Here is a 13,030-nt window from a genome sequence, read left to right on the forward strand (position 1 = left end):
CCTCCCAGCTCAGTCTCCAACATCATCAACCCACCTGAAACTATGTTCCCAGGCATGTACAATTCATCTTTCCAATCTGTATTCTACTACACCAGCCACCTCTCCAGCATTACAAACACCATTTCAACATTCCGAAAAACCTCTCTTCCCCAAGGTGTAACTTTCACACCAAATACATTGAGCACTTACTCCTCAGCAGTCCTGTGCTCATCCAACAAAAGAGACAAACAACATCACACTTCTCGACCTATGGTCTCATCCAGTGGATGTAGCCAGCTTTCTGAGTACTGTAGATGCCCCACATAAGAAAATCTTGGAGAAGGAATATATGGTTAAAACAAAGGTGTCTATATTAAGCACTTAAACTTACTCTCCCATCCCCATACATTAATATATGTCAAGGATGAAGTTCAAACCACTTTCTCTCACCACTAGATATCAATATGTATCAATGATGAGGTATAAACTCCCTGTTAACTGTTATTGTTGTATTACCTTGCAGACTGGGTCTCTCCCTCTGACTGTGTGCCAACACTGGACCTTTCAAGATAGATTTTGGCGGTGAACCCAGTCCCTCTGTCGAATCTCCAATTCCTTTTGATCCAACATTGTTTACCTGCCTTCCACTACCAGGAACTCTTTCTCCTTTAAGCAACTGTTGTTTCTGTGATCCATCCTCAAAACCCTGTCCTTCCTTCTGTGTGGGCTGTCTTCTCAAAAGGGGATCACTACTTCCTATAAAAGATGGTAAGGTTATGGATGACAAAATATATATATATAAAAATCTATAACAACTTTGTATTTCCAAGCCCTTGCTTTCATGAAGCCAATTACAGTGAATCGGCCAAACAATAAAGCATCACTGCTCAAAGCAAACTTGTGCAGCTGTTGGGGTCCCAGTGCCTATACATACACTTCACCTAAACCCATGTAAGATTTAATAATGGTAAAAGATGTATAAAAACATAGATAAAGAGTACTTAACATGCATGGTATGCCTGCTATAAGCTGAAATAAAAATCTTATGATTGGCAAGAGTGGCATAATCACATTAAAGGTGTGTCTTTTGCCCTATAAATGACGTACAAAAGAATATTTGTTCGTGCACACATTTTGCCCTTTCTGCAACACTATCAAAATGCCAACAAGGGATATTACAGAGTAGTTGTTTACAGAGGAATAACATTAATTGCATACATTACGTATTGTCTTTCTTTTGTGGTTTCCCAAATAAAACCACATTAATTAAACATATAATATGGCTCCAGAGAATTACTTCCACTTCCCATTGGAAGTGGTATTTCGTTTCGGCAAATGTAATTTTCAGTTTTCAGCTAACAGTCTTAAGTCCGTCCTAAGAATGTGCTGCACATACCCGTTTCTTCGAAACTTTTGATAATAATATTAAAAGGAGTACGATTCAACCCCGCAAAACCTTCATCATGAACCATCAGCAACTGGATAATTAAACAAGGTAATAGGAATTCAATAATGAGAAAGGTCACAGCAAGAAAACGGAGGCACAGAGAACTGCGAAGTATTTTTCTGGCCTTGATGGCGGTCAAACATGCAAGAAAAATAAAAGACCATAAATTACCGGTACAAAATCCTCACTTTCGCGATTTTGGTCTGTTCAAGAAAGCCTCGAACATTTCCCCGAATCAAACACTTGATTACAACACTATGCGGTCGGAACTTTAAATAAGCTTCTCTTACATCATAAAATAATACACATATACAACAAAATGCGAAACTCTGACATAATTGTATCCTCAAGCAAAAGTTTGTCTGGACGACGCTGCCGAAAAAAAAAATTGCATTCTGATCGACTTCTTAGGCGCCAGTAATACTGGTAGACAGAGGTAATTCTACTACGAGGGCTAGAATGGCGAAAATAAAAGTTACAGAAAAATTCAGAGAGAGAGAGAGAGAGAGAGAGAGAGAGAGAGAGAGAGTAATATGCGAGAGCAATCACTGTATATATATCACTGATAAGAGTTAAACCAAATCAACAAACTCTGAGACTAGCCGAAACTCCCCTCACTTAGTATACTGCTGTAACACCTGTGCACCACACTTGAACAAATGTGTGCTGACGACACACCTGCCAAAATGTTTACAGGTGTGCAACTCAACCACCTAACAACCTCCAACATTATCTTTCTGGCTTCGTATACATATATATACATATATACGTTACTCTAAAATCCCTCAGTAACAGCAATAACAGGAAACACATAACGACACCAGCACGTCGAAGCTGTGCTGAAACGAATAAAGTACACAAATGTACTTACAATGTACAGAGCGGTAGTACTTACCATCTCTGCTGGCCGGGTGTTGTTGAGCAGCGGAGACGACAGGTTTCAAAGGCGCCTATAAACAATAAATAGAAGCATTTGCGTAAAACAGACAATCATTTCCCTAAAATTCTATGAATCAGTATAACGAAACATGTGTTACTCAGTGCTTTGTGAAGTTAATACTAGCTCGAATACTCAGGAACCCAATTTCATGCAAGACATGGGAAAAGTGACTCGTCTCTGTACTATGGACTGCTTTTAAAATCCTAATTTCTACACAAGGAACCCCATATTCCATCTAAATTTGCACTTAAAACTAGGAATATGTAAAAAAAAAAAAAAAAACATGCGAATAATTACGCATTTGATAGATAATCATATAAGATTTCCATGTCATCCAATAAGAAATGTAGCTACCGCTTCAACACCTGGATAACTTGAAATCTTAATGGAGGTACCTAAATCCACTCTTTCTGTCTTATATCTAAATCTCTTATTCTTGCATACAGAACTCCACTGTCTTAGGTACTCACCAGCTGAGCGTGGCCGCCTCTACTGGCCGCAGCAATGGGCGCTAAAGGTGTCAACTGACCTCCGAGTGGAGGTACTCGAGCTCCCGCCACGGCTGACCCGCCGCCGCCGCCCAAGACCGGTCTACCCAGAGGAGGAGGTCCAGCCAGAGGTGGTGGCGTCCCTAGAGACGGAGGGTCGAGCGGAGACCGTCCGAGACCCCTCCCAGGAGGACCCCCATCTCTACCACTAAACATGTTAGGATCTTGAACACATTCGACACTCTGTGCAGGAGGAGTTTCGTTGCTCGAAGCACAAACACTAAGCTCTTTGGATACAGAATCTTTCGTCTCTGCTTTCGTCTCTGGCTCTTTGTCTAGATTATCTGGGCTTACGACACTATCTACATTATCTTTTTCTAACACTACTTTGTCACTGTTCGCAAAATCATCACAATCTTTCACATTTTCGGGTTCCTTTTCAGTCACATCATTGTTCCTCTTCGTCTTGTTGCCATCATCGTATGGGGTATCACTAACAACAGCTTCGTGCACACAAGTGTCATTTTCTTTTCCTCTGGAACCACTATCTGCATCTTTATCGGAGTTTATATCATTATCAGAATTCTCCCCCGGCTCTTCGAAGTCTGAATCACTGACAACCAAGGCGGGATTACAACAACCAGGTCGATTCTTATAAGATTTCTCTGTATTTCCGGGACTCGCCTTGGTTGAAGTTAAGGCCGTGGGTATATAATCGGACGGATTGTTTACATCACAATCGGAACGTGAATGATCATCACTCACTCGAACTTTGAGAAGATCAGATATATTGATATCCTCCTCTGTGAAGATGTCTTCGGTATAGGAATCTGGAAAAAAAAATGATTTATTTTCCACTGTGGGTATTTATATACTAGCACAGGAACTAAAAGTAAGAAAGATCACAGAGGCTTTCTCTTTGTAATATTTCTAAGTCACCCAACTATTTAAGGAAAAAAAATGTAATCAACATCAGTGTGCAAAATAAAGTGAATGTGAGAAAACAGGTCATATGCTAAATAACCCCCTATACCCCGCTTTATGTCTAGCAAACTCTATTTAAGACTTTTGAGTACCGTCATCCCAATAAAAAATGAAGAGGAAAATGTATCGCGAACAGAAAAGACAAAATCTGCAATTGAAGGCTAAACGTGAATATATATATATATATATATATATATATATATATATATATATATATATATATATATATATATACTTTAGTTTGTAAAGATATAAAAGGTGGATTTATAAAATCTTACTACTCCAAGTCAAAGATATAAAAGGACAAAAAAAAAAAAGCAATGAAACCTGGTGAGTTCGAAGGTACTTCCAACAAATATTATCTCCTTATACATAACCGAACCCCTTTCATGACCACAGAATATCCTAATAGATAAAGTGAATGAGGAGACTTACCACCTGCTCCTCCCAGGGGAAGTCCTTACCAGTACAGCTGCTCCTCGTTCTATCCCTGGCAACCAGAGATCGAACCAGGGCGTCGACAGGATGGGTCCAGCTGCTCTCTCCCGTGCGCCGGTTGAAGAAGTACAGTCCTAGACGAGAATCCTCGCTGCATGGAAATGGTGAGAAATATCAGTGGCAGACTACACCCTCAAGACAGATATATCTCAAGATATAAATCAGGACCAGCAATATTGGTCGTAGGGGACATCCTCAAACAGCTATACCTCAAGAGGTATATTAGGCTGAGAAGTATATGTCCTAGGATACACCCTCCAGATCCTTATACCACAAAGGTTAACTAGGATGAGCAATATTAGCAGTAGGATACACGTTCAGACTCAGAGCTAAGCCAAGATGGGTATCATTAACCACAGGATACACAAGTGTAAAAGGCCAATGCAACACAAAGGAGACCATGGCAATTCAAAGTATGAGAACAATGCAACACAGTGCAACACAAACGAGAACAATGCAAAACAAAGGTCAATGTAACACAAGAGAAAGACATGTACAACATACTGAGCGAACAGGACAACACAAAAAGATACAAGCACAACAGAGCAATTAGAGACCAGCATAATGCATAAGGGGACGAGAACACATTAAGAGACAAGCGCAACACAAAATGGGACAAGCATAATACCACTGGGAACCAGTTCAACAGAAAAAGCGAATAGTATAACTGAGTAAAGGACTAATAACAACAGATATACAAGGGAATTCAACACAATAAGGAAGTAGGACAATAAAGCAACAGATCTGAGCAGCAATACTGAGCGATACAACAATAGATTTATCCAACAATAATCGAACCTGTACACAATGGGATCACTTCCGAGAAACTAATGTATCTGCAAAATTGGGATCGAATATCGACTAAGAGGAGGAGAAACCAATGTATAAACAGTAAGTACATAGGGGACTGTGGACGAACGAGAGGAGGAAGAGGAACCAATACATAGAAGACAGGAGGAAGGTACGTTACTCACACAGGGGTCCATGGCGGAGGCAAGGGCTGCAGAAGGGCGGCCTTGGCTATGGGCAGAAGGTGAGGTTCTTGGGCAGCGTCGATACCAACCACCCTGCAGTACTCCAGCACCTCTGTGAACACCAAGGAAAAAATGGCGGGTCAGTAACCCTTTAATTGAGTCCTTTAAACCAGTGGTTCCCACCCGGTGGGTATGTGAACCCCTAGTGGCCCGAAACTAAGTTAAAAACGTTAGAAAAGGGATATGTTGGATATTATGCTCTACTGAGGAAAATGAGTATATCAGGTAATATCTTAATGATGATGCAGAGGTGACATCCGCGAACGAAAGTTCAGGACGTATTGTCCTCAAGTACGGTGAACACTGACAAACACGAGAGTGTGAGAAAATGGGGTGGAAAAACATACTAGTCTTTCTCCGAGTCAGTCCTACCCTAGTGAAAGCGTATTACTACAGTGAGTAATCATATTATGGGGTTATCAGAGCCGGGCAGTACTACCACTTCACCACTGACCACACCCAAGCTGAAACCCTCCGTGGACATCTCATTATTTGCATGTATCGTCCCATCGAACCCACGCAGCGGGAGACCCACCCTCCCCAGCACCGCCACACGGCTGCGGTATACACTCCAGAGTGTGGACTGATGCTGGTACCCCGATGGTGCGGGGAGGCCTAGTCCTCCTGGTCCCGCCACCATCGCCACGTCCTCCCCAACCTGCCACCAATGATGCCAAGCCTCCCGCATTATACTCTCTCGTCTCCATCAATACTCATTAGGAATGCATGATACTATTACAGTCCGCCAACAGAAACCCTCGTCACGGACCAGCAGGTCATTTGTTACCTGGCTTTCCCACATATGACTAGGCTACAACAGATAACCTTGTCTCTAGAGACCTGTAACATCTTTTGTTATCCGTTCTTCCCATTTCCAACCTAGTCCATCTCTGCCTTTTCACCTACAGGCTCAACTCAAATGATACAAAAATTATTGTAAATTATTAAAAATTATGACGCGACAAAGCTTTTGGGGTCTATGAGCATTCTAAACAAATTGTTAACAGACAACAACGAAAAAAAGGAGTTAGCAATCTCATGACGTCTCAGACAACAGCAGTTTGAAGGCTTTGCAAAAAAAAAAAAAAAAAATGAGAACGAGAGGTTAGCAAAACAAAATACGGGAAAGCTTAACAAAGAGAGGTGCTCAAGCAGGAACGTACAATAAGGACAAGGCTTCCTGACTCAGGGTACAGGTAAAGGGCACATGGCTTGGTGGAGTGGTTGGGGAAGAGTGGGAGAGAGAAACGCCACAGCCGCTATTGAGACTTAAATATCAAGATAAATGTCAAGGAATGATTTATGCACTATCTACACAAATCCCCTCCCTCCCTCTCTCTCTCCCTTCGCCACGCCTCCCATTAGATTCTACCTCCCCTTTACACACCCTTGTCCGCCAACCAGCAATTCAATATTGTCAATGGTCCCCACTCCACTACATCCACTATATCAGCTGCTCCCTCCATCGCTTTCCATGCAGGTCCGTATGTGCGTACAGTGAAGACTGCTAAATATGTAGTTTACATTTGATAATGAACTGGAAGGTTTCAAATGAATCGCAATTCAATAAGTTATTACGAAACTCCCAAGTGTGGCTGACTATTCTCTCGCTCGTTTACAGTTCTGCCTATCGTTATACTTCTCGCAGCTTTTCCTGACGGTCAAGTTAATAATATCTTTACAGAGAGACGGGACTAAGAAGGAGACACTTCAGGCAGAGGAGTTTCAAAGGAATTACGGAATGGGGGTGGCAAAACCGTGCGACATGAATTTCTGCAAATATCGTAGGTCTGCCGACATTAAGCCTAGTTCGGATGGACACCATTACTGCTGCCTAGTTTTACAATTCCAGAACTCCACTTATACCATCATCCTAACCAACTATGTATCACCGTGCGGTGTATATGTATTCACACCTTAAAAAAAATTCATGTTGACTTTCGCCTCCGTGAACTGAGAATATTTAAAGCAAAAACTATTTATAATCCCAAAATATTTCTAAAAACTTTTTCATCTTGTAAATAATTCAATTATTTCATACTTTTCTAATTCCAAAATATCTATGATATAATACTTTATATACTGAAACCTTTTATACCTTTAATTCCCAAAAATTTTAACTGTTCTTAATACCATTACATTCAAAACTTATACTTTTCAAATCCGGTGCCTAAAAACTTTCATACTTCTGAATTCCAATACAATCAAAACCTAATACTTCTCCATCACGCAAAATACACATCACTTACTGTAATCATTACTCGCATACTGAAAAAGAAATCCTTGGCAATTAACAAAAATCCTTGACAGTCGATATATTGTGGGCGAGACGACGCTAACAGATTCCCACGAAGTTAACTAGAAAAAGGTAATAGTTTTAATGAGGGTAATTGGTTTTGGGGAGAGAAAGAGAGTAATCCTTTCTCAGGGATTAGGAGGGAAAAGACATATAGGACAAAAAATACGATTTTTTTTAGAATGCCGACGAAGGACGGGACGACAAGGTAAAGAGGTGTGAGAGAGTACCTACCTAGGTTTAGCCATGAAGCCGGGGTTAGTGAGTAATCATGACGAGACTGCCCAAAGGAAGGGGTATAGCTCGCAAGCGCTTACCGCATGTAACCCAACAGTACCTGATAATTCCAAGCGCTCGCCCATCAGAGAGAGAGAGAATCCCATAGCATTAATGACATAATCCAGAGCATAATAGCCCTAACACATCGTCGTCAAGAAAAAAAAAAAATCCATCCTCTATCATAGCTTCCTGCTTCCACGGTCCTCACAGAAATCGAAAGACGATTTATATTCATATACACGTGTGTGTGTGTGGTGTGTGTGTGTGTGTTCAGCACCAGGTGGGGTATCAAAAACCACTCTCAGCAGATGAATCGATCCGGATAGAAGCAGTTTGCAGTACGAGAGCCTACGAATAGCAGCTGCCAGCAGAGAAGCAGATAATCAGCCGATCACACAACACCCTGTAGCAAGCAGGGAGGGAGATAGGCAGGCAGTCGATCACACTACACCTTGTAGCATGCAAGCAGGGAGTCAATCACACCACATCCTATAGCAGGCAAGCAAGAAAGCTAAGCAGAAGACCAGACAAACACTCAAATATCTCTCTCCGGAAGTTGTTGCCCGACGAACACCCTGAAACATAAACATTAGAAACATTTCACGTCCAAAGGACAACCCAGTACTTTACGAGCACCATTACACACCCAGTCGGGAGCGTAATGGTGTAATGGTGCTTCTCAAACCAAAATTCATAAGGGAATTTACCCTAAAGTGAGGTGCTACGGGATAAACAAGCTACGCTTTCGGTGATTTTTCAATCTGCGAACTCCGTGGGAGTGACCAGGGTTCGATGATCCAATCAAAAGAATTCAATTCAAAGTAGATCTATATCTTATTTAATATAATACAAGTTTTTGTTAAATCTGGGCATTAAAATTCCTGCAAATCTCGAAAAAGAAAAGAGAAATCCACACTGGATAGAGTCTACATAATAGCCATTGATATAATTCACATAATGGGAAATTAGAATTATTGGTATATGGTTTAGATGAAAGGCAGTATCCCATGGCAACAAATGAATGAAAAAAGACACAAAGGTGACTGAATTATCTTGTTCAGAGGTATGACGGGGAGCCCGAGTCACAAGGAGGAGGATTTGGACGCTGTGAACTCCATGGGATCATATGAGAGTATCCCAAGCCACAGTTTTCATGTAATACCAAAATCCGCTTACAAAACCACGACCCAAGTGTACTGTCTTTTGACGGCTCAGCTCAAGCTGAAGGAGACATATTCTCATGGCTTCAATCAAGCTGGGGGAGATATCCCCTCGATATGACTCACCTCTAGCTGAACACCACAACCGTGCCGGATTACGTTGGGCTTCTGGTTACACAAGCCTCGTCCACCTGGTCCCTTGGGTCTAGATGTTAATTATGGGGTGCACGCGGTCTCTGCCTACCACCCCACGAACGGGCGCGTGCTTCCCGGATGTAAACCATTAATTGGCAATCAGCGAAGGGGCAGATAAGAGTTGGTAATCTAATCTGGCTGTGAGTCAAAGCTTCCGTAATCATCGGTACTCGTCCTTCACCGTCAGTAATCATCGTACTTCGTCCTTCATTATTGCACTTCGTCCTTACCCTCCGTGTCACCTAATGTCTACCACTCCCTTGTGGTGAGTTTATCTTCAACAGCGGATTTGCCCTCAGAGGTCTACTCCAGAAGGAGGCCAGAACGTTGTATAACCTACCTTCCTGTTCCTATTCCTGCTGCGGGGCCTTCCCACAACCTGGTCTTGGTCGAGAAGTCTCCACCTAAAGGCGTATCCTACAAACACAACTATCTCACCTAACGTACTTGGAAGCCTATAACTGAGACTGTACGACATTGAATCGTCGCAGTTTTTTTTACAAACCTCATCAACTCCCGCCACACTGCCAACTCCGAAGATAACCTCAGCCCTCACGATCCCCAGCAGCTTCCTCACAACAAAGCCACAACTTCTAGAACTACTTCGACTTCAGGTAAAACAACCTCTCACAACAATGATACAACACTAAACTCCATCTCTAGTACATGCAATAACTCAGCACGGCTCCAACATATAACTTATGGCCAAAGCTGCAACAATACACACACACACATATCAACGTGCAACAGCCAATACTTTAACAGCACAGTAACACATTCACAACTAACAATGTTACAAGAGTAAAAAAAAGATAAAAAAACATCTTAACTGAGCATTTTTTTAAGCCTTACATAATTAACCTTAACCCCCTGATAAATCCCTTGGCTTGCGCATAACTAACAAGCGTATGATGAGACCCTGATCAATAACTAATGAATAGGGGAGCAGTGTGTGTGTGTGTGTGTGTGTGAGTGTGTGTGTGTGTGTGAAAGGGATTGCTAGAAGTGGGATAGAGGAAGGTGACATGTAATCAAATACTTATTCAAAAGCCATCCCTTCAGCTGATCTCAATAGCTAAGAGATAGGTCTGGAGTACAATATATGTGACTGAACATCCCCCATCCTACCTTACAACATCTTTAGTCTAAGGACACCTAAATCCCCCACTCTACCTTACAACATCTATACATTTTTCTAAATCCCCAACTCTACCTTACAGCATCTGTACATGCTTCTAAATCACCCACTCTACCTTACAACACCTCTACAAGCTTCTACATCCTCAACTTTTCCTTACAGCATCTCTTCACAACTCTTCATCCCCTATTCTACCTTACAGTATCTCTACAAACTTCTACATCCCCAACCCATCTTACAGCATCTCTACATGTTTCCATATCCCATATTCTAACATCTCTAAACACTTCTACATCCCGCACTCCACCTTACAGCACCACTACAAAATCCTAAATCATCCAATCTACCTCCCAGTATCTCTACACACTCCTACACTTTCTAACCCCTACAAACTCCTAAATCTTCCAAAGTTCACCTTCCCATATTCCTGTATGTTCCTACAGCATTACCTCCATCCTTAGCTTCTCTACAATCCCCCTACATTTCTTTTTGCACCCTTCAGCAACTCTACACATCCCTGCAGCTATTTCACATCATTATCCTGTGTAACTTACACTCTACCATCATCAATCCAACTACAGCATTTGGATTCACCCCTGATGTTTGCCCCTCACCCTTCAAAATTTCCAGGAACCCCTACATGTCGTCATTCCATCGATCCCTTCATGGCTATTGCCTTGCATACGTTGATACATCTACATTGGTAAGGCTTCTTAACCTAAATCCTTCTAAAGACTTCTAAAAATGAAGCAGCTATAAGATAGCATGTGTTACAAATTTTAATTCTCAGTAACATAAAAAATTTATGAAAAAGGGTATGAAAAGCAAATATATATTGGAATGGAAACCTGCCACATCCAGTAAAGCATTAGGATCTCAAAAAGAGCACAGCAAGTTTCAAAGCTGATAAAAGACTAAATCATTGGGCTGAATTTTAAAAAATGAGAAGTCTGCAAACTTGGAGCTGAAAATGCTGACTGATATTTAGTAAAGCAAAGTGTGTAATAGGTGAATACATAAAAAACAGGATTTGAGGCAATGGCAAGGGATTACAAATAGTTGTACAGGAAAAGCATTAATGAAAAATCAGCAACGTTACTGACAGGAAGAGAACTCTGTATTCAAATAACTACAAGAGGGCATTCACAATTCTAAATATTCATTCAGTGGGTGTTGTTACAGGGCTTTATCCATTATATATACTGTGCATCCTGACTGGTTTGGTATTCCTGGGAAAAAGCTTTTAATCTAAAGACGATCAATGATTTTCACATGAAGTTCCTTATGGTTATCTTCCAGTAATCTAAATATTTTCTACTAAAATGATTGAGACCAATGGCAGTCTGAGAGCATGATCTTTCCAGTCAATGGAATACCTCCCCACTAGCAAACACTCTTCCCTACCTCATTAATAATATCATACATCTTGATGTTGTCTATGTTGGTACCTCTTGTAAAGAATATTATCTAAAGTGCTACTCTCTGGGGCTATATCTTTATTGGAACAAATGGCTACATGACTCAATAGCTTATCCTTCAGCACTTAGAAATCAAGAAAATTGATGAAACCGAGCAATGCACACTCCGTTTGGCTATTTCAATATTTCAGCTTATTGTAGAATGTTTAACAATTTTATCTACACTTTTTTATCAATAGCATCATTATTCAGTTCATAAGGTCATGACACCTTAGCTTTACGTGCAGCACTAAGGCCTATTATACCCAGGTTACTTTTCTCACTTGACCATGGCCTTCTTACAATATCAAAATATGTATTAACACCTCCTTCTACTTCTCATTTGCAAAGCTGTTATGATTTCAACAATGTAAATGAATGCTATTCATCAAAATAAGTGAAAATGCAATGTCTTAAAGAGCATAACAAACCCATGAATCAAGTAAACACACAAGATGGGACTGTAAATAATGGAACACCCCCTGATATTTAAGCAAATTTTTCTTCATGTTATATGCAACAATTTTCCTCTTCAGTGGATCTTATTCACACAGTCTAACCAGTCACTTTAGCAAGGAATTATCTATATATTTAGGTGTGAGAGTAGACCTTATAGTATCCTCCAGTTGTTCATCCTACACCTACGTTAGGATGAATTCAGTTTTAAGATGTTCTACAAAACTGAAAGCTTGGGTAATCACTCACCCTCTTCTGTGACGTTGTAGTCTGAGGTGAACACTTCCTCTAATATTGTCTGCTGCTGAAACTGAGTTGGGTCGTCTTCCTCGTCTGTATAAATGGAGTGTTTTTCCGCTTCAATCGTGTTGTTCATCATTCATTCCGCCTAACCAAGGCTCTTCACTGGACCTCCTTGTGTTATTCCTAGAGGACCGCTAGCCGCCATGTCCATATCTCAACTCGACAACGCTCAGGTTATGACTGTCAGCACAGGGCCGTCCTTCACCTGCCTGGACCCTCAGGTTTTGGGTTTCCAGGGCAACGGGGAAGCTTCTCCCCAAAACAAAACAAAACAAATGTGAAGAAGAATCCCGTTTTCTGTGTGGCCACTGTGTCCGGATGCTTAACTTCAGTTTAATTGATTCCATAATAAGGTTTCCCTTATTGTATATACGAA

At 41.1% G+C, this 13,030-nt stretch overlaps 1 protein-coding gene across 1 annotated transcript in view; it reads right to left on the minus strand.

Annotated features, from left to right (window-relative positions):
• LOC139766349 (uncharacterized) overlaps positions 1–12,929 on the minus strand; it is a 31,746-nt gene extending 18,817 nt beyond the window's left edge. Inside the window, exons 1-6 of the mRNA XM_071694871.1 lie at positions 12,601–12,929; positions 5,311–5,422; positions 4,303–4,427; positions 2,837–3,684; positions 2,322–2,376; positions 496–735 (exon numbers count right to left, since the gene is read on the minus strand). Of these exons, the coding sequence (XP_071550972.1) occupies positions 496–735; positions 2,322–2,376; positions 2,837–3,684; positions 4,303–4,427; positions 5,311–5,422; positions 12,601–12,730 (1,510 nt within the window). The 5' untranslated portion in view covers positions 12,731–12,929. The remainder of the gene's footprint in view (positions 1–495; positions 736–2,321; positions 2,377–2,836; positions 3,685–4,302; positions 4,428–5,310; positions 5,423–12,600) is intronic.
• Between the last annotated feature and the right edge of the window lie 101 nt (positions 12,930–13,030).

This window comes from Panulirus ornatus, chromosome 57, assembly GCF_036320965.1.
Source record: "Panulirus ornatus isolate Po-2019 chromosome 57, ASM3632096v1, whole genome shotgun sequence".
In the NCBI taxonomy this organism is placed as follows: Eukaryota; Metazoa; Arthropoda; class Malacostraca; order Decapoda; family Palinuridae; genus Panulirus; species Panulirus ornatus.